At 41.2% G+C, this 25,458-nt stretch overlaps 1 protein-coding gene across 1 annotated transcript in view; it reads left to right on the top strand.

Moving 5' to 3' along the window:
• Nucleotides 1-24,711, top strand: part of LOC123657469 — a 29,538-nt gene extending 4,827 nt beyond the window's left edge. The window contains exons 3-22 of the mRNA XM_045593012.1: nt 1,618-1,836; nt 2,250-2,355; nt 2,563-2,703; nt 6,390-6,548; nt 7,466-7,605; nt 9,073-9,340; nt 9,714-9,967; nt 10,797-10,920; nt 11,649-11,769; nt 12,661-12,901; nt 13,808-13,929; nt 14,861-15,014; nt 17,287-17,443; nt 18,239-18,385; nt 21,780-21,911; nt 22,130-22,286; nt 22,451-22,589; nt 23,349-23,440; nt 23,519-23,645; nt 24,579-24,711. Of these exons, the coding sequence (XP_045448968.1) occupies nt 1,618-1,836; nt 2,250-2,355; nt 2,563-2,703; nt 6,390-6,548; nt 7,466-7,605; nt 9,073-9,340; nt 9,714-9,967; nt 10,797-10,920; nt 11,649-11,769; nt 12,661-12,901; nt 13,808-13,929; nt 14,861-15,014; nt 17,287-17,443; nt 18,239-18,385; nt 21,780-21,911; nt 22,130-22,286; nt 22,451-22,589; nt 23,349-23,440; nt 23,519-23,645; nt 24,579-24,711 (3,133 nt within the window). The remainder of the gene's footprint in view (nt 1-1,617; nt 1,837-2,249; nt 2,356-2,562; nt 2,704-6,389; nt 6,549-7,465; nt 7,606-9,072; nt 9,341-9,713; nt 9,968-10,796; nt 10,921-11,648; nt 11,770-12,660; nt 12,902-13,807; nt 13,930-14,860; nt 15,015-17,286; nt 17,444-18,238; nt 18,386-21,779; nt 21,912-22,129; nt 22,287-22,450; nt 22,590-23,348; nt 23,441-23,518; nt 23,646-24,578) is intronic.
• The last annotated feature ends 747 nt before the right edge of the window (nt 24,712-25,458 follow it).

Here is a 25,458-nt window from a genome sequence, read left to right as displayed (position 1 = left end):
ATGGCATCAATTCATTAAGCAAAGAACTGAACTGAAGTTCCATCAAACGGTTCGCCTAGATTTGGGAGTGTGTCTACATGCGTTAGTGCGAATAAAACAAAACGAGTTAAGAATATTTTTTTAATGTTTTCTAGCCATTTTTTCGCATATGTTAATAATTTATTTAAAAATAATAATAATAATAAATATCTTTATTTATTTCCGTATTTACACAACATATTCAAGTGACAAGTAACAAAAAGGAACAATTAGTTTCTAGGTGTAATTTGAAAGTAATTACTAAGTATGATCTCTACTTCTCCTAGCTAGGTAGCTGAGCTATCTGTATTAAGAAGCGTTTTTACTCCCAAGAATTCTATAATTTTTACTTTTCATTAGTTTGCCACGAGTTGTTCAGAATTCAAAATTTATAATTTTTAAACGTGTTTGTTTCGTATAAAATCGTTAAATAAATGTCATCGTTTCATATTTGTATGATTCATTCAAATTGGGAATCTTGAGGAACAGATAAAGCTTTACAAAAATTGCCTATGCTTATTCACTACATTCAAACTCAATGCAAATTTCATACAAATACTAATGCAAACTCATATAAACATTTTATTTTTTATTTGCTATAGTTGCAAAACGAAGTAATTAATTTTAAATCGTGTAATTAGAGAAACATTCATAGACATTTATCATACATTTTTTTCCACGTAAGCTCGCACAAGGACAGAGTATATGTACCGAAGAAGTTAAATACAAAGCAATTGGAATCAATTCGTGAGAAGGGGTACGTGGCCCTGATGTTTATATTATATTTTCGTGTTTTATCAAAACATTGGCGCTAATTTTTTTTATTTAAAAGTAGGTACTCTGCAATCAACAAACTGTTATTTTATGTTGAATTGAATTATTCTATTATAAAATATTAGAAATGTTCAATTTCATTATAGCTTACTATAGTCGACGAGACGAAAATGTCGCGCCCATTATTTAGTAAAACCAGTGCATTAGCGCCAATGTCTAACATTCATAGCATGCCCACGTTCACGCCTTAGACGCTTTTGATACATTCCATTATAAATATATTTATTTGTTATCTGCATTTATATCACGGTAGATGCCAGAATAAATTGCAACATATACCACTATAGCGTAACCCCTCAATTCGACCATTGAGATGTGAACAATTAACCGTTTACTCCTAATTAGTTACGGAAATGTGTATTTTAATTAACAGTCATAAGCATTATTTGGCAACATACTCGTTTAATAATGGCGCGGTAGACAGAAAAGCGACCTGATGAAATAAAGTAGGTCAATAGCTCATTAGCTGTTCAAATACAATTGATTTTAAGTTCTTTTGATAAAGTAATCCATTTTAGCGGATTTTAAAATTACACGGTTCATGTGTCGAATGTGTAGATGTTTATAGAGCTAACCCTATACAAGTAACATATGACTTATGATACTGATATTTTTCACAGACCCGAAAATTGTAGTCCCTTAGCCTCATAGATTAAACGAAATTGTCACAAAAAAAAAAAAAAAAAAAAAAAGATATAAAAATTACTACCGTAGACTTAAGAGGCGTTGGAGTAAGATAGTAAAATTATTTTAATTGGTTCGTAGCGAGTTCGAAGTACCGTCGCGTCAGTTCCCCGGTCAGACACACGTATGGCGGGTAGCCGGGTGGCTGCAGAGAGGGAGCGTGAGGGCACGCGAGGAGCTGTATTGTCACGTAGCGAGGGCAATCGCCCTCGTGGTCGTAGTGTCTAGAGATAGGCTATTGAAGGACGAACCCCTCTCGCTAATCGCCGGTGCGAAGTCGTTCTTGGAGGGTTTGCATAGGTAAGTCATGACATGGTGTCAGGTACATTTCGGTTGTCAAAACGTTAATTATTAGGATTTTTAATTGATTGATTGGTTTAATGGCTTTCAGTTGTGCCAAAGTAGCACGGTTGATTCCGCCAATGTCACTAGGATTTTTGCTACATCCTTTAAACGAATCTTTTGACACTTTGACATATTTTTCTTTTATTCAAAGTTACTACTATTTTTTTTTTTTTTTATTTAAAGCTGTTGGAAATGTAATTTTATATGACATTCTTGTTTTCCAAAGAAATATCTTTAGTAAATTTATAATATATTGATACTTAAATGAGAGAGAATGTATATAATAACTACATAATAGTAGTTGTATTCGAGTTTTACAATATATGATGAAAAGAACTGTTAGAAAAAAGCTGATGTCATATTCAAAGGTTAATGGACATCATCTTCGGAATGCCGTCGCTCGAAGCGCGTGATCTGGATAAGAAAATACGCGAAGAACGCTCAAGATATCTAGTCGCTGAACTAATTTGTAAAGTAAGGGTTTCCATTTCAATTTATTTTGTATGCATTTTATTTTTAAATTAAACGAATAAGATAATTAGAATTTTTTGTACATAATAGTCATTTTTTCTTTACGCAAGCAGATATCCTTGCGTATATTTCTTTCAAATTTTCACGATTTAGTATTTACTAAAAAAAAGTTGCTTAGGTCCATATAATATGAATATTGGTATCCCATAGCCAGAAGATCAGGAAGATATAGCGGCTCTAGCGGCATGGGTGACGAGAGAAATGAGACCTAATAAGATAAGAGATGCCAGAGGGGATACAAGGAACGCACCTAGAGTGCCCTACCTCTACACTACACCACAGAGAACGCAGGTAAATTACAATCTTCTATATAAATAAAATTATAGAATTATATTTCTAATTTGATTTGATTTATTCCAAGTTTTATTTTTTACATACGTGACGTTTTTATACAATTAACGAACTCTTTCTATACAAATATTATAAAAAACAGATTTGATAGTATTTAGTGATCCAAATTTTATATGCAAAGTGATAATTAAATGTACATAGGCTATACTTAAATGGATGAAAATGGAAAAGTTAAAATCGCATAATCCGCGATGGCTAAGGACGTAAACGAAAGCCGATTTAATTTAAAGTTATTAAAGTTTTAAGAATTAATGATTTTTATGTGTAGTACGTGTTCAGGTGTGTATTTTTGATATGATAAGCAAGAAATATGGACGCGATAGCAGCTTTTATTAAATATAATTTAATTTTAATTAAAACTTACGAGAATGAAAGAGGTGGCTGCCATAATGATGTCCTTGTCGCTTTCCGTCTGTTACGATTTAAAAATATATGTGAAATAATTGAAAGTTTTATAAATTATACAATGTCGCCACTTTTTCATTGCATAAATTGTTCTTTGCCTTTGATCTCCTCAATGGATTCCTAAGTGATTGTTTCCTCTTGAGTAAATATCTGATGTATAAACTCTATACAACACAAACATTTGCTTGTTTTTTATGACGTAATAAAACCTAACAAAGATTTATCTTCTTCTTCTCTATAAATAAATATGAATGTTGCTAAGCGCATAACTCGAGTACGGCTCGACAATTTCGACTAATTTTTTTTTGTATGTACCTTAACCTTTAAGTATGGACGTGGAGTCTCACAGGCTACTCGATGTTTTCGTTTTCCTAGTTTCACCTATTTGCCCTAACTCCCAGCGGTTGAGCGGCTCAATAGCTTTTGTTTTAGTTGTAAAACTACCAACGAGAGAGGGGGTTGCGTCTTCCAATGAATATCACCTAAGTAATGACCATCAAAATATTGACCGGAGCCTGTCAGGCTACACGTCCATTTTTGCCCTATGATATATTTTACAAGAGCGATTACGTCTGTATCAGATTTTGAAGTACAAAATGTCAAAAAACAATAAAGCCGGTAGTTCTAAATCAAAACGACCATCTACGAGTTCTGTTCAGGACCCTGTGAGAAAAAATGTTGTGCAGGAGATCCACTTTTGTGGTGAAGTGAGTTAGTTGTTATTAGCTTCGGATCAGTCTGACAATGAAGAGAGTACTGAAGATTTTTTTTTTATATTGGAGTCCAAACTGATACAAAATCATGAAAGTGACGGTGATGATGACCAGGACCAAGACCAAGACATAGGAGAAGAATCTTATAGGTATAGAGATAGCCTATGGTGTTGCTATATCGTATCCTAGACTTGAGTACCATGAATGCGTACATCTTACATAAGATGCACCAAACAAAAGCTGCGGAAAGAGATTTAAAAAATTAGTACATGTGCTTGTGGTGCCTTATGTGCAAAGACGTTTTATAAATACACGACTGCCAGGAGAGCTGAGGTTGACCATGACTCTAGTTTTAGATATTTATATGGTTACAGAAGATGTCTAGGATCAAGAAACTAGTCAAGAAACCAGAAGAGCATATAAAATCTGTTCCAGGGAAAAACATAGGATGATTACCCATGTTTGTATTGGGTGCAACAAACCTGTGTGTCTCCAATGTTCTAGACCTTTGTGCACTGACTGCCAATAAATTTACGTTATTTGACTGTTGTCAAACATTTTTATATTTGTTATATGAAGTAGTTCTTTTGTATTTTTTGTTTGTTATACATTATATTTTGAGAAAAAAAGACTTATTTTGCTTTAGGAATAAGTTTGGCTGCTTTTATTACCTAAAAATGTAACCTAAGTAGATTTCTATTGAAAAGAGCCATAATTTTGGACTTTTAATATTTCTATAATTTTTTAAATAAAATTTGATTATATAAACACGTTATTTAATTGCTAAACTACATAACTTTAATATGTAATTAGTTTTAAAGCGATCTTATATCAAATTCTCCAAAAAAAATTTGTGTGTATATAGGAGCCTGTGAGACTACACGTCCACAGTAGTGTTAAGAAAAAATGACGTCCATACTTAAAGGTTAAGGCCCACGGAAGGTTTATATACCAAAAAAAAAAAAAAATACTATTAACTTTTGACAGAAAGACGTCTGTCCGGGCAGCTTCATAATAATTGTTTACTCGCAAACGAAAAAAAAACGACTTTAATTACATCGACGACAGACGAAAAAATAGTCTAGTAAATACGTGTTATTAGAGACAATTGAAAAAGATGTCAGATCTCAATCAAATTTAAATGGAACCACATAACAAGCTCCAGCTTTTGATTAAACAAAAACACATAAATCTGTACACACCCATCGGCACAACGGTCACATAAAACGGCACGCCCAGCAAAAAATTATGAGGTGACGTCAGGTCAACGTAGGTTGGCGAAAAAATAGTCTACGAATAAATACGCATTATTAAACATAACACAAAAAGTAGTTGTCAGATCTCGATTAAATTAAATAGGACCACCACGTGACAAACACCATCTTTCGATTAAAAAAAGAATTATCAAAATTGGTACAATACAATGGTACAAAAAATACACTCGAATTGATAACCTCGTTCTTTTTGGAAGTTGATTGAAAAATATAAGTTTTAGCATAATTTTCTACTTTGAAAAAAAAAACGGGAAATTGACACAATAAAAAAACGAGGTCGTAAGTAAAAACTGGTTATGAATTCAAATATTTTTTCATTTTTTTTTTTTGCTCTCAGTACAAGTAGCTCCTCGCGTTAGAGATTTTACTTATGTTATTTAAATATTATAGTATTAATATTTATTTCTCTAACGCGTTAATGGCGACAACAAAGTCACATAATGAAATCAACATAACAATTAAAGTATTTTAGTATTTAAATTAGGTTTACGTTGTTATTTGAAAATGACTTTCCAAAATCTGTTATTATGGGTCAATAGCATTTGCTGATATTGACCCATAATAACAGATTTGATTGAGCTGATTGATTGAGATAGTTATCTGATTTATATTGAGAGCCAATACACATAAGTTTATGATAAGATTTTTTCTATTGCCTATCGAATTTTAGTTTACTTATTAGATATGCATTTTCACAACCTGCGTAATCGAAAGTATTTGTTTATTAGTTGACCTGAAACGGACAGAAATATCTCTGATTGTTTATCACAAACTTACATGCGAGATAAGGTACTGTTAGTCTACTAGAATTAAAAACGTGACGATGTGAAATTGTGTTATTCTAGATCAGCTATCTACGTGCCAAGTTTCGTTAGGATTACCGGCGTAGTAAAAATTGGGAATGTTAAATTTTTCTACCTTATATATGTAAAGTACATAATTATAGGTGGATCTAAGGTTATTCAAAAACATGAGCCGAATCGGTTCAGCCGTTCTCGAGTTTTACGCTAAGCAACCAGTATAGCGATTCATTTTTATTTGTATAAAAGATAGCTGCCCCACGCGGTTTTGTCCGCGTAATTTCCGATCCCGTGAAAATGTCGGGATAGAAAGTAGCCTATGTGTTATTCTAGATCAGCTATCTACGTGCCAAGTTTCGTTAGGATTACCGGCGTAGTAAAAATTGGGAATGTTAAATTTTTCTACCTTATATATGTAAAGTACATAATTATAGGTGGATCTAAGGTTATTCAGACGAAAATTACTTCGTCGTGCTGCTCCATATCTTCAAACAATCTTAGACAGAGAGTCTCGGGGCTGGTTCCTACATTTCCGCGAACGAAGGGCCGCACTGCTTGCAAGTCAGAAGGTGCCTATGAAAGATATTGAGGAGGTAAGTTCATCCTTTTAAAGTTTGGTATATAATATTTATAATTTATTTAATATTTTACGAATACATAATATCTTCTGGCAGAAAAAAAAATGATCAATTGGCATAAATAAAATTATTTAATTACTAGCTGACCCCTCAAAATTTGTTTTGCCATATATTTTATTAACCTTCTCAACACCCCTATAACTTAGGGGGTATGAAAAATAGATGTTTTTCGATTCTCAGACCTACCCAATATGCACACAAAATTTCATGAGAATCGGTCAAGCCGTTTCGGAGGAGTTTAACTACAAACACCGCGACACGAGAATTTTATATATTAGATTGGTATATGTTTTAAAAACTCGAGATTTATGTACAATTATTATACGAAAACATTTAGAAAAATTTCAAGAAAATAATAGAAAAAAGCAAAGCGTTCTGCGCCAAGCCCAAGCTCTAAGTAATAAAGCTGGCCCCGCTTGGCTACTATTCGGACTTCGAAAGGTAAGTTAATAAATTAGTCAAAACACCTTCCAAGTGATGGACTTTCTTGTCCATTTTCATACCTGAACTCTTCACAATTTGTGGTTGCCCTTGTACTACTTACGAATATACCCTAAAATCAGACGACCTTTCAAGTCACTCAATCTTTGTTAGAAGAAATTTTTGATAAAAGTAAATTTAACTGAAGATAAAAAGTCGTAATCGGAATAAAACAAACGAGTTTATGTACAATTGTTTTCATCAGCTCGTATACATGGTACTTACCAGAACGTTGTACTAACCTTTCATAAGTATGCCATATATACTAAACCGAACACAGACTTAAAGAATGGTTTGAAATAATTGAAATGGGACAACTTGCAAATATTGCAATGAATGTTAAGTTTTCTAAAAATAAATATAGTAGCTTCGGTGTTTTGGTTTTCTATTAGGAAGTGAGTTCGGCTGCAATGCGTGAATACGTCTCGCGTGTGTGTAACGCGGTGCTGGAGTGCGAACAACTGACGACCTTGGGGCCCGCGATACCTGACCTGCTGGCCGCCCAGCTCAGAGCTGCTGTCATTGTGAACAGGTATGACTACTGGTGGATGAGCCTCAAAGTTGAATTTACATTGTTATGGGATGGAATGAAAAAGAACTTTTAAATTACACGTGATGTTCTAGACTTCCGTCTTGAAATTGGTAGGTTGTAGGTATTTTATTTAATGTGCATACACATACATACATATGATCACGCCTCTTTCCCGTAGGGGTAGGCAGAGACCACTTCTTTCCACTTGCTACGATTCTTACATACTTCTTTTGCTTCGTCCACTTTCATTGTTCCCTTCATACATGCTTTTCGGCTTAGGGTACTCTTGACCGGGGTTTTTTTTCGTCCCTTATTTGGTCTCCGAACGTCCGCCTAGGTCTACCCCTTCCAACCCTTCCATTCGCACTCGCCTTATACACTTTTTTCGTCAATCGTTCTTCACTCATTCTCTCGACATGACCAAACCATCTGAGCATACCGTTCTCAATTTTTCACTATATCTTCTTTCAGACCACAATGTTTCCTTATCTCACTATTTCTTATCCTGTCACTCAGTTTAACTCCTATCATATTTCTTAACGCTCTCATCTCAACTGCATTTATTCTGCTTTCACGTTTCTTCTGCCATACCCAACTTTCACTTCCGTACATGAGTGTCGGAACCAACACCCCCTCATGCACAGCCAAACGAGCCTTGTTAGACACCTTCCGACTGCTCATAAATGAGTGCAAAGCTCCATTCACCCTGTTTCCTGCATTCACTCTTCTTTCAATATCACTCTCACACTTTCCATCTCTTGAAAACTTTGAACCCAGATACACAACGCATTCACCTGGTCAATTTGTCACCTGTCAATTCAATGGCCAATCACGATATTGCAGTCTGTCACTGACTCATATCTTTCAAACACCATCACTTTTGTCTTTCATCATTCCCTTCATTTTCATTCCCTTTCTTAAAAAAACTCCACTCATAGTAGTTACCATCTCCTGCAATTCCTCGCCCAATAACGCAAGTAATACTTGGTCATCAGCATAGAAAAGACATTTGACGAGTAACTCATTCATTCTCAACCCACTTTCATTCTCTTTTAAATCTGTCAAACAATTGTCCATGAACAGATTAAACAGCCACGGTGTCGCTACACATCCCTGTCTAAAACCTTTTTCGATATTAAACCATTCAGTGTATGCCCCGTTTATCCTCACACGAGCACTAGAATCCCTATAAAGAGATTGCAATGCTCGTATAAGGATACTGCCCACACCATTCACGGACAATGCACCACAATTCGTTCCTCATCACTCTAACTAATGTGGGTCATAATTATACCATAAGCAGCTTCAGAACTATTCAAATGGTGCTCGATAATTCTTCGAAAGATGCCTGATATCTTTTCGTTACGCTTATATATTAACGAGTAAAAAATTTTGCCACCAAAGTCGTCGGTCCATCTGGCTGGAGGGCGAACCATGGCTAATTATTTTATTGTGTTATTAACGCAGAGCTGAAGAAGGCGTACGAAAAAAACTAGAAGCCGGCTTAGCAACCGCTGAAGCGAGGATCCGAGCCGCCCATCCGATCCTGTCCCGAGCTGATGCGTGGATGAAGGAGAAGCTGGCTGCGGCCGCGCAAACCCTAAGGAGTGAACTGCGCTGGACGGGCATGGAGGACGCCGCAAACGCCATGCAGGCCCACAAGCTGTCGCAACACCGATACTTCCTGTTACGAGACCTGACCTTCTTGAAGGATAGGGAGCCGCTGCTCATGAAGGTAAGGTTTACTATATTGGTTTTATCACAAAGAGTTATTTGGTGCCATAATAAACCTAAATAATTGTGTTTGCTTGCAAACGAACCTCAAACAAAAACCTACTTCAATTACAATCGGCCATTGATACAACGTAGGTACACGAAAAAATAGTCAAGTATATACACATTATTTGCAATAACTCAAATATTACTAGTCAGATCTCAATCAAATTTGAGTTGGACCACATGACAAGCGCCATCTTTTCTTTCAAATAAAATAAAAATGGTCGAAATCGGTCAACCCAGTCAAAATTTTTCAGGTAACATAGATACAAAAAAAAAAAAAAAACAAATGAAACGGCTGTGTGGTTTATTAAAGATCTTTGAAACATCAGGAGCTGCGAGCCGCCCAGACGCCGACGCGCGAGTTCACGTGGGCGACGTACATCTGGCTGCCGCGCAACTGGAAGGTGTTCCGCGAGTTCCGCGGCCGCACGGAGCGCATCCCCACCGTCATCAGTGGCCGCGCCACCAACATCGTGACGCCGCGCTCCGACCCCAGCCAGCCCGTGTTCCTGCTGCGCGCCGAGCGCGTGCGCGTCAGCACCACGCGCTGGCCCGGCTGGCGCCTGCTCAACCTCGCGCACAGGTCACTCGCTTGCTCACTGATTCTCGTGCTCCGTGCTCCGTGCTCCGCGCCCCGCCGCGTGCGCGTCAGCACCACGCGCTGGCCCGGCTGGCGCCTGCTCAACCTCGCGCACAGGTCACTCGCTTGCTCACTGTCTCTCGTGCTCCGTGCTCCATGCTCCGTGCTCCGCGCCCCGCCGCGTGCGCATAAGCACCACGCGCTGGCCCGGCTGGCGCCTGCTCAACCTCGCGTACTGGTCACTCGCTTGCTCACTGATTCTCGTGCTCCGTGCTCCGTGCTCCGCGCCCCGCCGCGTGCGCGTCAGCACCACGCGCTGGCCCGGCTGGCGCCTGCTCAACCTCGCGCACAGGTCACTCGCTTGCTCACTGTCTCTCGTGCTCCGTGATCCATGCTCCGTGCTCCGCGCCCCGCCGCGTGCGCATAAGCACCACGCGCTGGCCCGGCTGGCGCCTGCTCAACCTCGCGTACTGGTCACTCGCTTGCTCACTGATTCTCGTGCTCCGTGCTCCGTGCTCCGCGCCCCGCCGCGTGCGCGTCAGCACCACGTGCTGGCCCAGCTGGCGCCTGCTCAACCTCGCGGAGGTCACTCGCTTGCTCATTGTGTCTCGTGCTCCGTGCCCCGCCGTGTCTGATCTGAGCTAAATGAGCACAAAAATAATTGCAAAAATAAATGGACACGTTCAACATAACACACCTTTTTTGCTTTAAATAATAACGTAGGATAAATCAGGTATTAAGAACAAAAGTTTTTTAGGGATACAATAGTTAAATTCTTGCGTTTTCCTCTCTCAAGTACCATATGTTATATATACAGTGTGTGTGTGCGCAGGACGTGGTCGTGGTCGTGGAACCTAATGTTCGTGCTGGGCGTGCTGGTGCCGTGGAGCTCGCGCGTGTCGCTGCGCACCCTCCTCTGTGTAAAGCCCTTCGTGCCCGACCTCGAGCAGTCGCAGGTCTGTACTTGTTACCTTTTATCATCACGAAACGTCGTGGTTGCAATTCGTCTTGAAACTATAAAAGTTGAATCTGTAATTATCTTACGAATTATAAATTTTTAATATATAGATTATTTAACTAGACAGAGTGAAAGTAAATTCGAAATCGTATAAATACTATGTAATAAAAAAAAATATTGTTTTTTTTTATTGTATAATATGTAAAAATACCCAATTTTTCGTCATTGGATTTTAGTACCATTAATTTAAAGTCGGGTTGATTTTTTTAAACATTTGCAGACAACGGTAGTATTTGAACAAAAATCTTTAATAAAATAATCATTAGTGTATTAATGCAAATAATAGAGTGAAAATTAATATTGGGAATAAGGATAAATTTTAAACCTTAAGATTTTTTGAGAAATTAACTGCATCTATGATTAAGTTCTCCTAAGAACTCACTATAGACGGCGCCACGGTTTCGCTTAAACCGAAAGTAAAAATCATCATATCAAAAATTTCGCTCTAGCGGGTACATCGTTCCATAGCTTAATTGGCTAGAGCGCCGACACGGTCAGTCGGAGACGCGGGTTCGAATCCCGCTGGAGCGGTCAATTTTTGATATGATATTCAAAAATGTTTAAGTTCTCCTGTTCATGTTTTTGAAGTTTTATTGATTAACTTTTTAAATCGTTTTAGGGATAGTATAGTATTGATAATATTAATATTGAAACTATATTGTTTAGGTTAACGGAACACTATTCCCGAAGCGCAGTAGCGAAAAACAGACGATGTGGTCGCTGTTGCTGAAACTTTGGCGACATGTGTCGAAGGAGAGGACGCGGTTTGAAACGGAACCGGATACAGGTAGCCTTTACTGCAATAGACGAGCTATTTTGATAGACTCGCGTTTGATAGAGCGTGTCAGCATCACTGTAATTTACAATGAAAAACATTCTAGGAGAAACAGAATTCGTTTTTTTTTTATATAAAAATATATATCCACAGGGTTATAATGCCCGTGCTTTCGTTTTTCCAATTATTTGTTTGTTAATATCGATAACTTGGTACTTAAATGCAACTTTACAACAGAATTCGTTTTCATATGCGGTCGGCGGTATGGGTATAATAATGTTTCTATGCTGCAGTTAGTATTCATTTTTACTTTATCGGCGTTTTTTAGGATTGAGAAAAGTAGTATTGGACGGTTATACAGAACTATGTTGCCAGAGTAGATCGTATATTAAGACGTAAAATTTAAAAAAGGGCTAGGATTTTTTTACCTGGAACGTGATCTATAACACCCACAAAACCCCCCATTTGAAGGATCGCAGCTAGGATTTGAACACCCATTATACTAAAATGAAACAGACAATCAATGACAAAATACATATATAGAACAATTATATTTTATCTATATATAGTATAATTTTGTAACGACCGATCTGGTGTAATGGTGCATGTGCCATGACGGCGGCGCCTAAACACCGACGGTTGCGGGTTCGATTCCCGCTCGGAATGGATATTTGTGTTTATACAAATATTTATTTCCGGTCTGGTTGTTAGTCCTTGTGATTATCAGGTGTAAAGCTGATACTCACAGTAGGGAACATATTCGCCAACCCGCATTGGAGAAGCATAATGGATGTCTGATCCTTCTCCTATATGAGGAAAGAGTCCTATGCCCAGCAGTGGGATATCATAAACTGAAGCTTTTTTTATATATTCATCACGAATGAGAGTAAAAATTGTACTCAGGTCTACTGGGCAAGGGCCTGAGCCGACAGGCGAACCGAGTGTGGAACTACGGCGTGATAGGCGGGCTGGGGTCGCTGGGCCTGCTGCTGGGCTTCCCGCTGCTGGCGCTGGCGCTGAGCGCGCTGGCGCTGCTGGCGGCGGCCAGCGTGCCGCTGTGGCTGCCGGCCGCGGCGCTGGCGGCGCACGCCGGCGCCGCGCTCCTCTACGACTTCGACTGCCCCGACCCCGCCAGGCTCAACAGGTATGTTCTTCTTTCACTACTACCTCTATATACCACACACTGTTTTTATTATCTTAATATATATAAATTACCCGTCACGTTGTTTGTCCGCTATGGACTCCTAAACTACTTAACCGATTTTAATCAAATTTGCACACGGCGTGCAGTTTGATAAAATTCGAAAGATAGGATATATTTTATTTTAATATATGCAATTATAATATTTAAGAAAAAAATAAGGCGATACGAAGTCCGCCAGGTAAGCTAGTATCTATATATAATGTTTTATTTTATCATTATTCTTGTATATTATGGTGAACAGTAAAACAATAATTCTGTTGCTCTGAAAAGAGAAACAACATTTAAAGCTATTACTTCACCAGTTCTTAATAATAACTATTATTTAAATATTTACAATTACAATATAATGCTCACAATCGTTTAATATGAAAAAAACAGCTCCATAACAACCAATTCACAGATCAAATATCCATCAAAGAACAATTACAAATTATACTAATAACTTAAATGAAGTGTCATGCACTTTGTTTACATATATATATAATACAAAAAAAAAATTGTTAAGTAAGGTCAGTTATAAACCTATCCTACTTAATATAACCCTCTTGTATCTAAACTACTGTGTCTAATGCACTGATTTTTTTGTCAAGCTTAGCAGTTATATTTTTTTGACGAATGTAACAAATAATCATACGGCACTACCTGATGGTAAGTGGTTACCGTAGACTGTAGACGTCTTTTTCACCAGAAGCATCGCGAGCGCGTTACCCACTTTACTCCCAATCTCCCCCAGGAGCTCTGGTTTTTAATTTTAACCGACTTTAAAAAAGAGCTATTACATATTTTTTTTTTTGTTATGTATGTTATCTCAGAACTTTTTAGTTCAAGTAATGGTATTTTTCGCAGATTTTTCGTCTTGTTTGAAGTGTTGATATGGCGAATCGGAATACTGGGTCTATTACAGCCGATCATTGCATTTTTGGTTGCCGTCTTATTTTGTCCTCTTGCTGCATTCATTTTACTTGTGGGTGAGTTAATATAAAATTTATAATATTTAATATAAATTATAAAGCTTTGTTGATTGGGTATCTAACTTCAATATGACCATACAAACGTCTCTAATTTTAATTATAGTAGTGTACATTTTCATCCATAAATGCTGTACTATTACTGTAAAATGAAAGCAAAAATTATGCAGTATTTTATATCTATAAAACATTGACTTACTAGACGTATTTGTTAATGTGTGGATGTATGTATGCCATAGAATCTATACATATAATAAAATGGTAGGAAAGTCAAAACTGTACATTGAATATTTTTTTTAAAGAAGACTTGGGTTGTGATCTACTATCGATACCGAAGCCAAAAATATAGTTTTTAGAATTTTTGTCTTTTTGTCTGTTTGTCTGAATGTATGTCCGGGATAAACTCAAAAAGTACCGCATGGATTTACTTCAAATTTGGCACAAATATTATAAACGAGCAGTGAACCTTTATTTCCTCAACGCATTCTGTAACAACGTGTAATTTAACGACGCATATTTGAATGTTGTTATTTTACAAGGTATAGTCGTAGGTATTTTTGGTGCTGTATAGCGCTCACGCAGACGACGTCGCAGGCAGCAGCTAGTCAATAGATAAAATGATACAATAAACACGTATAATGTGTGTGTTTGCGTGTCTCGTGTACTCTCATACTCATTGTATTTACAGTGAAGTAAGCGACTACTGTGTAGAGTGCGTGCGTGTGTGTGCGTGTCTCGTGTACTCATACACACTGTATTTACAGTGAAGTAAGCAACTACTGTGTAGAGAGCGTGCGTGTGTGTGCGTGTCTCGTGTACTCATACACACTGTATTTACAGTGAAGTAAGCAACTACTGTGTAGAGTGCGTGCGTGTGTGTGCGTGTCACATAGATAGATAAAGCGGGCTGTACAAGCAGTGTCGTGTGCAGGCGGAGTGAGCTGGTGGCTGGCGCGCGGCGCGTGGGAGGCGCTGGCGTGGCGCGCGCTGATCGTGCGCGCGGCGCGCGTGCCGGCGCACGACTCGCGCTTCTGCCGCCGCGTGGCCGGGCCCGCGCTGCACGCGCACGCCGCCTACCAGATCTCGTGAGCCCCTTTGTTGTGACGCGGCGCCGGCCCTACCCCCGGCCCTACCCCCGACCCTACCCCCGACCCTCCCCAGAACTTCTCGACCTTACTCATGGAGTTCTACAATACTTGCAGGGGGGCATTTAACTGAGGTAGGACACAGCAGGAATTTCCTGCTCAAAATATGGAGCAGCCCGATTGGGGTAGTAGTACCTCGACCTTACAGAAGATCACAGCTAAATAATATTGTTTCCAAGCAGTATTGTGTTCCTGTTGGTGAGTAAGGTGACCAGAGCTCCTGGGGGATTGGGGATTGGGTCTTGCAAGCGTCTATAAGCTACGGTATCGCTTATCATCAGGTGAGCCGTACGCTTGTTTGCCGACCTAGTGACATAAAAAAAGGCAGGTTAGTCAATAATTTTTATTTTATTTATTTATTTATTTATTTTGTTTCAGACATAAGTAGACCATATCTTAATGTTAGTATTACAAAAACAACTTATATCTAATGTTAGTAAATCAATATAAATATGAATAAAAGTAAATAAAGATATCAAACGATAAATAAAATCAATACAAATCAATAACAAGCAAAAGTAAAAGTAAAAGTAATAGCTATCTGGACACGACCCTCGTCAGTCAGAATGTAGCCGTATCCAGTGGCGCAGTATTGCTGAGTCCCAGCGGTCCGCCAGTGCACTCAGAATGCCGTTCGAGCTGGTTCGTAGCCTCCGGAGCATGGATGCACACCTCTTACGAATAATAGCCTTAAAGCTATCAACGCGCCTCGTAGTAAACATTTCGGAGGCACTGCAGTAACGCGGCAACTCGAGCAGCACTCTGAATGCATTGTTGTACTGGACTCTCAGGGCGTTGTACGCACGCTGCGTATACCTGACCCAAAGGCTGCAGGTGTAGAAGGATTGGCAATATGCCTTAAACAGAGTTACTTTTACACTACCACTACACCTTGCAAACCTTCGGGTCAGCATGTTGCAGCGCACGGCCAGTGCCCTGCGCTCTCGCTCCACATCCTCGTCATCACTGAGGTTGTCCGAAACCCAGTGACCCAGATACTTAAAACGTTCTACTCTATTTAAAGCAACACCTCCAAGATATAAAGGTGGCACATTCGCATAGACTTTCTTGCCGGCCTTAAACACTAGGAGTTCACTCTTCTTCGAGTTATATCTGAGTCCCTGGGCCTCAGCGTACCTTTCACAAATCCGCATTAATTTGCGCAGTGCACCTATAGACGGGCTTAACAGTACCATATCGTCAGCGTAACTGATGTTATTTACGCAGACGCCCCCGATATGACAGCCAATGTTGCTATTTCTAAGCTCGGCAAGCAGCCCGTTCATATAAAGGTTAAACAAACGAGGAGAGGTCAAGCCCCCCTGTCTAACCCCACATTCCAACCCGTACATTTCTGAGTGCGTGCCCGCCCACTTTACAACATTCCGTTGGTTGTAGTACCAGTATTCTAGCACAGATGCAACCTCGCAGGGTACATCAGTCTCCTCCCTTAATTTTGTCCAGAGCACATCATACCGTATTGTATCAAAAGCTTTTGATAAATCCAGAAAACAGGCATAAACTGGAGTTAATATAATGCATTCTAGTTTTTTCAATTAAAATCGAACACTTAGGTTTCGACTTTTCGACTCACCAAAATAATATTGCACGCGTACGACACAGAGCCTGATGAATTAGACCATCGCCGTGCATTTCACTTCAGTGCATATTTTACCGTTCTTACGATCGGATGCGCTCATCGCCATTCATAACATCAAAGAACTTTAATGAACATGTTATCATTAAACTAAAGCTCAACCACCCAGTATAGTTAATTAAGCAATAAAAATAACACACTTCAGCCTAATACAGTCCACTGCTGGACATAGGCCTCCAAAAATGGCGTGAATTCATGTGTTTTGCCCATAGTCACCACGCTGGGCAGGCGGGTTGGTGACCGCAGGGCTAGCTTTGTCGCACCGAGGACGCTGCTGCCCGTCATCGACCTGCGTATTTTAAAGCCAGCAGTCGGATGGTTATCCCGCCATCGGTCGGCTTTATAAGTTCCACGGTAGTAGTGGAGCAGTGTTGTCCCTCAGTCGCCCCTTACGCCGCCCGCGGGAAGGCTGGGGGTGGCCATATTGTGAGTGCCGTAAGCACCGACCATATTGTGAGTGCCGTAAGCACCGGCCATATTGTGAGTGCCGTAAGCGCCGGCCATATTGTGAGTGCCGTACGCACGGGCGCACGTAACCGGCTCGCGTGCCCACAGCGCGGCTCAGGCGCTGGCGGCGGTGTGCGCGCGCGCGGAGCTGGAGGCGCTGGCGGCGTGGGCGGTGCGTGCCGAGGCCGCCGTGGAGCGCCCGCTGCGCGACTACGAGCACTTCGTGCGCGCCTGCTTCGGGCCCTTCTCCGTGCAGATTGCCAAGGTAGCGCCGGCTCCAGCGGTCGCTAGCCGTTCTCTTCACTACGGATATTACATAGACATTCGACGTAACCGTGTACGCCTGCTTCCGACCCTTCTCAGATCGACAAAGTTGTAATGATGCCGTTATTTTATAGTAGATCTACCGGAGATACAAGTACTATCATAGTTGTTCATCATCATTACAGCCTATACAGTCCACTGCTGGACAAAGGCCTCCACAAGTTTACGCCAAAAATAACGTGAACTCATGTGTTTTGCCCATAGTCACCACGCAGGGCAGGCGGGTTGGTGACCGCAGTACTATCATAGTTGTTACTTATTTTTTATTAATTGTGTAGTACTGAATAGTATTGGGTTAGAATTGACCTATTGCCATATTGCTCGTTGTAACTAAGGTAAGCCGGTGTAGTATCGCTCCCTCACAGAAAATCGAAATGAATAACTGCTTTAGTTGTTGATAGAATATACCAACATCCTTATCTACGTTCTGTTTCTACTTATTATAACTCTGTGGTGTTAAAACTAAAATGTTAGGGCATGATAAAAATCAACAAGAATTAAACGTGATGTCATACCAGCGACATCGTTAATTTTCACGTACCTCAGTATAAATGGGTTTGAACATTTTTGTATGGAGCCTGGCATATCAAGCAAAAAAAAACAAGATGGCGGTGGCTAGATATGCCACAAAGGTTCGTACCCCTTTGTTAATTTAAAGACGTTCTAACGATACTATAATCGTTTATTGTTATCGATCACTTAACTAAGAAAGCTGTAGTATGCATCTGTCGCGCAGACGGGGTCGTACAGGCAAGTGGAAAAGGAGTGCGGCGAGCTGGTGTGGTCGGTGCGCGAGAAGGTGTCCGCGCGCCGGCGCGACCTGGCGCTGCCGCTCAGCGACGCGGCGCGCGCGCGCGTGCGCCTGCCGCCGCCGGAGCTGCGGGTGAGCGCCCCGCGCCGGGGAGGGCCCTGCTCTACCGGCCCCGGTACTAAAGGAGTGCGGCGAGCTGGTGTGGTCGGTGCGCGAGAAGGTGTCCGCGCGCCGGCGCGACCTGGCGCTGCCGCTCAGCGACGCGGCGCGCGCGCGCGTGCGCCTGCCGCCGCCGGAGCTGCGGGTGAGCGCCCCGCGCCGGGGAGGGCCCTGCTCTACCGGCCCCGGTACTAAAGGAGTGCGGCGAGCTGGTGTGGTCGGTGCGCGAGAAGGTGTCCGCGCGCCGGCGCGACCTGGCGCTGCCGCTCAGCGACGCGGCGCGCGCGCGCGTGCGCCTGCCGCCGCCGGAGCTGCGGGTGAGCGCCCCGCGCCGGGGAGGGCCCTGCTCTACCGGCCCCGGTACTAAAGGAGTGCGGCGAGCTGGTGTGGTCGGTGCGCGAGAAGGTGTCCGCGCGCCGGCGCGACCTGGCGCTGCCGCTCAGCGACGCGGCGCGCGCGCGCGTGCGCCTGCCGCCGCCGGAGCTGCGGGTGAGCGCCCCGCGCCGGGGAGGGCCCTGCTCTACCGGCCCCGGTACTGAAGGAGTGCGGCGAGCTGGTGTGGTCGGTGCGCGAGATTTCGGATACGACCGAGAAGCGAAAGGAAAGGGCGCTGTGCCAACAACACACGCTTTTCCACAGACTCTAAAGATGGCGATGAAATTTATATGCACATCTATAATATATATAAAAGCGAAAGGTCACTCACTCATCACGAAATCTCCGAAACTATAACACCTACAAACTTGAAATTTGGCAGGTAGGCTCCTTATAGGACGTAGGCATCCGCTAAGAACGGATTTTACAAAACTCGACCCCTAAGGGGGCAAAACGGGGGTTGGAAGTTTGTATGAAAGTGCTATGTTTTTGAAGTAAGAGGCTTGAAATTTAAAATGTAGGCTCTATAGACGGTGAAAAGGTGTCCAAATAATGTTGCTTTAGAAATCAACTCCTTTTTGAGGTTAAAACGGGGGATCGTAGGTTGACTCACTGATCACGAGATCTCCGGAACTATAACACCTACAAACTTGAAATTTAGCAGGTAGGCTCCTTATTGGGCGTACACTATCGCTAAGAATGGATTTTAAGAAACGCGACCCCTAAGGGGGTCAAACGGGGGTTGGAAGTTTGTATGAAAATCCTATGTTTTAGAAGTAAGAGACTTGAAATTTAAAACGTATGCTCTAAAGATGGCGAGAAGGTGTCTAAATAATGTATCTTTAGAAATTAACTCCATTTTGGGGTTAAAATGGGGGATCGTAGGTTGACTCACTCATCACGAAATCTCCAAAACTATAACAGCTAAAAACTTGAAATTAGGCAGGTAGGTTCCTTATAGGGCGTAGACATCCGTTAAGAACGGATTTTACAAAACTCGACCCCTAAGTAGATAAAACAGGGGTTGGAAGTTTGTACGAAAGCCCTATGTTTTTGAAGTAAGAGACTTGAAATTTAAAATGTATGCTCTATAGATAGCGAAGTGTCCAAATAATGTATCTTTAGAAATTAACTTTGGTGAGGAGGTGTCCAAATAATGCATCGTAATCTATATAGTTATATAAAAGAGAAAGGTCACTCATCACGAGAGCTCAATAGCCACTGGATGGTCCATCCATCCAGGATGGACAAAGATGAAATTTGGCAGAGAGGTAGATTATAGTTAGTAGAAGTCCGCTAAGAACGGATTTTGTGATATTCCACCGCTAAGTGGGTTTAATTGGGGTTAATAGTTTGTATGAAACATATACAGCAGCTATAAGTTCGTCTGATAGGTTATTTATACTGCAGCCTGAAAATAAAACTAAAAATGTGGTGTATAGAGTTTATAAAAATAAGATAGTTTTATAAAAATAACTGTTAAATAAAAAAAATTATTTGCGTAAAACATCTTAATAGTAATGCATATCTTTATAACCACGCTAACGTAGTCGCGGGCGACAGTGAGTAAAACAAAGTCCCTAAAAGTATATGTGATCGATTCCTTCAAAATCTACTGAACGGATTTTCATGCGGTTTCACCAATGGAGAGAGGGGCTTCAAGAGTAAGGTTTATGGAACGGCTAAGCCGATTTTGATTTCTACGCGGGCGAAGCCGCGGGCACAGCTAGTATATATATATATATATATTCTATTTTTTAGGAATATTCTTAAATAGTAAACAAATATAGCGTACTTCCAACCACAGACGATACAGTAATATTGTAAGTATAGTAAAGTGACACAAAGAGCAAATGAATGAACAATATTAATAAGCCATTGACGAATATAAAATTCATTTTATGTTCAAATATTTAACGCTAACATATCGCTAAAATTATTTCAAAACATAATATATTGAATATTTTTGCTAAGAATTAGTAGAGGTACAGATTTACGAAAAAAAAAAAAAAAATTTACCAAGTATCGAGCCCAAAAGGCAACAAATTTATATTTCGTTTATGTGAAATGGTTGGTAAAAAAGAGGTCAAAAATAAAATTTACAACGCCTGTCTAGAAAAGAAAGTCGACCTTATTAATATTATTGTCACATTATTTGTATTTACTATGAATAAAAAACCTTGCGCCGGCGGCACACTCTCTCTAACATCTAAAAAAAGGACTAATAACATTGTTTTCTCATTAGCTCTCATTGGGTAATCCTAAGTGTCATCCTAAACTCTAAAAAAAAATTTTTCCTGTGAACTACTGTAAATTTTTATGCCATTGCTATGTGAAATATTCATAATATAAAGTAAAACCTTTACAATGAACACTTTACCATAAAACATTGACATTAGAAATAATTTGTAAGCATTTTTTTTGCGCTCGATATAAAAAAAGGAAAAAAAAAGCAATTAATAACAAATCTCTTTACGGTAACATTATTTAACAAATTATAATTCGTGAAAATTTAAAATATATTTATATATATGATATTTTATCGCTCATGCTGTTCATTCACTTATACTCATTCACCTCTAAAAATATTATGACCACAACCCTATTTGCCTTTTAAAAAAAGATATTGAAATGTCATATTCGAAAATATTAGTTATCTGTACTCTTGGAATTCGTACCCTGGAGTAACAAGAGTAATATTGCTTTTAAAATTATGTTGTTTTAGTTAGGTAAGTTAGGTAACCAAAGCTTCTGGGGTTTTTTTAAAATTTTTAACTGTTGGACTTGTTTTATTTTTAGCTTTAAACGTCTGTGTATATTAATTATATGCAGCAATAATGCAGTTTATAATGATAAATGTTAATGTAGATAAATTTTGAGTTTGATTATCTTGCCTCAATATTGTCATAATATCGAATGTAGTGTAGGGTATGTGCGTGCTTATCACACTGACACGTGCGCTGTTATAATATTGTGTGTGCTTGGTGTTAAGAGGGCGGTGCACGCGTGCGCAGCGGAGCTGTCGCGGCAGTGGGGCGAGGAGGCGCGCGCGGACGACTGGTGGGCGGCGCGCGGCCTCGAGCCCGGCGATTGGCACGCGCTCGCCGCCAACATGCTCGTGGAGGTAAGGTTTTGTGTGTGTGTACACATGTGCGCATGTGGGTGTGTGCGCGTGTGTATCTGTCTGTAAAGTAATGTGGCGTGGCCGCGCGCGCGGAAGGTTTGTGAGCAGCCTTCTGACTTTGGCGTCTCTAAACTCCGGTGCCAGCTTATCAAAAAGTGGATCGTAAGCTTTCCACTCTTGAAGAATACAAAAATAATACAAGTTTGTGTGTGGTGCAGGTTTTCGACGCCGAGGTACTGGTGGCGCTGGAGGAGAGCGAGGCGCGGATCGTGCTAGAAGCGGGCCCGGGGGTGGCGCGCTGGCGCGAGCTCGCCGCGCACTCCCCCGCGCCGCCCGACGTGCTCGCCGAGCGGGACGACTGGCGCCCCGCACCCGGTTACTTTTTAAATTATTTTCTTTAATTTATACAATTAGGTCGGCAAAGAAACGTACAGCTCACCTCATGGTAAGCGATTACCTAAGATAACTTTTTTTATTGTCACGTAAAATTATCATATCAACTGTATTCTATCTTTGCAAAACGAACCCGTTTTCTGCAGGTGTCTGGGGCGAGTGGAGCGGCACGCCGGCCCCGCGCGTGCCGCCGCCCGCCCTCGACGTGTCCGCCTTCAGCCCGCGCGCGCCGCACCTGCCGCCGCTGCCCGTCACCCCCGCCGTCGCGCTCGTGCTGCACAACCGGTACTGCGCACACTCCGCACCTCCCCGCACCCCCCCCGTACCGCGTCACTGTCACTGTCACTGTCACTACGCGCACCTGCCGCCGCTGCCCGTCACGCCCGCCGTCGCGCTCGTGCTGCACAACCGGTACTGCGCACACTCCGCACCCCCCGCACCGCCCCCCGTACCGCGTCACTGTCACTGTCACTGTCACTACGCGCACCTGCCGCCGCTGCCCGTCACGCCCGCCGTCGCGCTCGTGCTGCACAACCGGTACTGCGCACACTCCGTACCCCCCGCACCGCCCCCCGTACCGCGTCACTGTCACTGTCACTGTCACTACGCGCACCTGCCGCCGCTGCCCGTCACGCCCGCCGTCGCGCTCGTGCTGCACAACCGGTACTGCGCACACTCCGCACCCCCCGCACCGCCCCCCGTACCGCGTCACTGTCACTGTCACTACGCGCACCTGCCGCCGCTGCCCGTCACGCCCGCCGTCGCGCTCGTGCTGCACAACCGGTACTGCGCACACCCCGCACCTCCCCGCACCGCCCCCCGTACTGTACTGTGCAGATCAGTGGCTATTAAATTAAACACGTCCGAAGGCTTGAAAATATACTTTATTACTACTCCAATAAATGGATTACATACTCTTATATCGTAGGCACACTACAGTACCGCGTCACTGTCACTGTCACTACGCGCACCTGCCGCCGCTGCCCGTCACTTATAGTTTACACTTCAATCGAATGGTCTATTTACCAATATTTTCTTTTGCAGAGAGTCCGATAATCCCGTCCCCCTGGATTCAGATCTGTGTATGGAAATATTGAAACGTCTCGACGACGCGCCCGATCGTGACGACGTTAGAGGTAGAACCAATTGCCCTTATTGTTTATGTTTTCTAATATGTACAAACGACAGACATTTGAACTGATTCACACGAACAGACGAAGTGGAGAGATACCGTGGCGGTGGCAGTGAGGTGACGAGTGAGACGAGCGGATCTGAGACGCCGGACGACGAGGCGTCCCGGGCGCCCCAAGCGGCAGCCACGCCGGACTCCGCGCTATGCAGGTTAGCTTGTTAATCAAAAAGGTTCTTATTATGTTGACGTTTTACAGGTTACAAGGTTTATAGTTTGATGATATTTGATGTCATGGTAATAGAGTACATTAACCAATTTTTAAGCGTTCTACTCAACGGCATGAAGTGTAATGAGAATATTGGGTCAGGATTCCTGAAACGCTCACAGAACACAGCACGTCAGACATAAATGACCTTAATCTCAGATTGGTCAAATCTGTATTGCCTACAACATTATGTATATATCTACAAACATTTATTATTAGCGGATATCAAACTCACACCCGGTTCTCCAGTGCTAAGGCAGCGCTATTTTTCAAACGTTATCTATCCATCTATATTTATAAACTACAATTGGAACTGACCAGACCTAGTTACAAACCCTTCTTCTTGTCAGTCTTATTCCGTTTTCCCCACCGGCCACATTAAATTCTCCTTAGTGGTCATAAACCAATCTCGTAACTGGTCATATACCATTCTCCCTGCCGGTCTTATACCATTCTCCCTACCGGTCATATGCCATTCTCCCTACCGGTCATATGCCATTCTCCCTACCGGTCATATGCCATTCTCCCTACCATTCATATACCATTCTCCCTACCACTCCTATAACATTCTCCCTACCGGTCATATATCATTTTCCCTACTGGTCATATACCACTCTCCCTACCGGTCATATACCATTCTCTCTACTAGTCCTATAACATTCTCCCCACCGATCATATACCAATCTCCCTACCGGTCTTATACCACTTTCCCAACCGGTCATATACCATTCTCCCTACCGGTTATATACCAGTCTCCCTACTGGTTATATACCATTCTCCCTACCGGTCATATACCATTTTTCCAAAATTAGAAATTCTTTAGCATAAAATCTAGTTTGATCGGTAACATACATATCAGTTTCCCCGTGTGTTACAGAATATCCCCTTCAACTGAGAGAGCTGCTTGCAGGTGGACACTCACAGGGCGCGGAGTTCGCTTACGAGCTGACCTCGCGAGCCCTGAAGATGTTACCCTCGACATTGACCGCCATGTTGGCACTTCCGTTTGAATATAAGTTTCATTTGGAACTAACATCTCATTAAACGACATTAATTTTTATTTTTAGTAAGTCAGCTATGATTGTCGTTGTACGAAAAAAGATATGCGGTTTATAGTTTTACTTTGAATACAGCTATGTCTTTACGTTTTTTATAAGTGCTAAAATGCTAAAAGAACATTTTACTAGCCAGAGCTAGATATTATTTTTCAAGTAATAAAACCCTTCAAACACACTCTAAATACAACTCTCAAATATACAGGTGATTACAAGCGATAGGAATTAAACAACGTAATGCCATTTTTAAACTATACACAAAATTACACTCTAAATATCTTTATGTTTAATAATGGAATAATATTGTTTTTTTTTTTATGAAAAATCAAACTTATTTTTAATTTAAAATATATGTTATATAATTTATATTTTATGTATAAAAACAACATATTCCCTTTTTATGCTTCGTTCAAATTTTATAAATTCACAAGCTTCGTGTGATGATAAATTTATCTAAATGAAATTACGCTCTCTCTATTTGTGGTTTCAAAAGCTTTAAAATGTTTGCATTTAAAGACAAGACAAAGTACTTTTACGGTGTTCAAGTGTTTAAATCATATGATTTGATTTATCTTTAATTGTTGCCATATACAATATTAGGTTAGTCTTACTTCAATATGATATGTATAACAGACTTCAATATTATGATGTACATGTAAAACGAGATATTTGTATATGTTGATGGACAAACTTCCCAATCTT

This window comes from Melitaea cinxia, chromosome 10, assembly GCF_905220565.1.
Source record: "Melitaea cinxia chromosome 10, ilMelCinx1.1, whole genome shotgun sequence".
Classification (NCBI taxonomy): Eukaryota; Metazoa; Arthropoda; class Insecta; order Lepidoptera; family Nymphalidae; genus Melitaea; species Melitaea cinxia.
The sequence above is the reverse complement of the archived record's forward strand: the minus strand, read 5'-3'. Positions and strand labels throughout refer to the sequence as shown.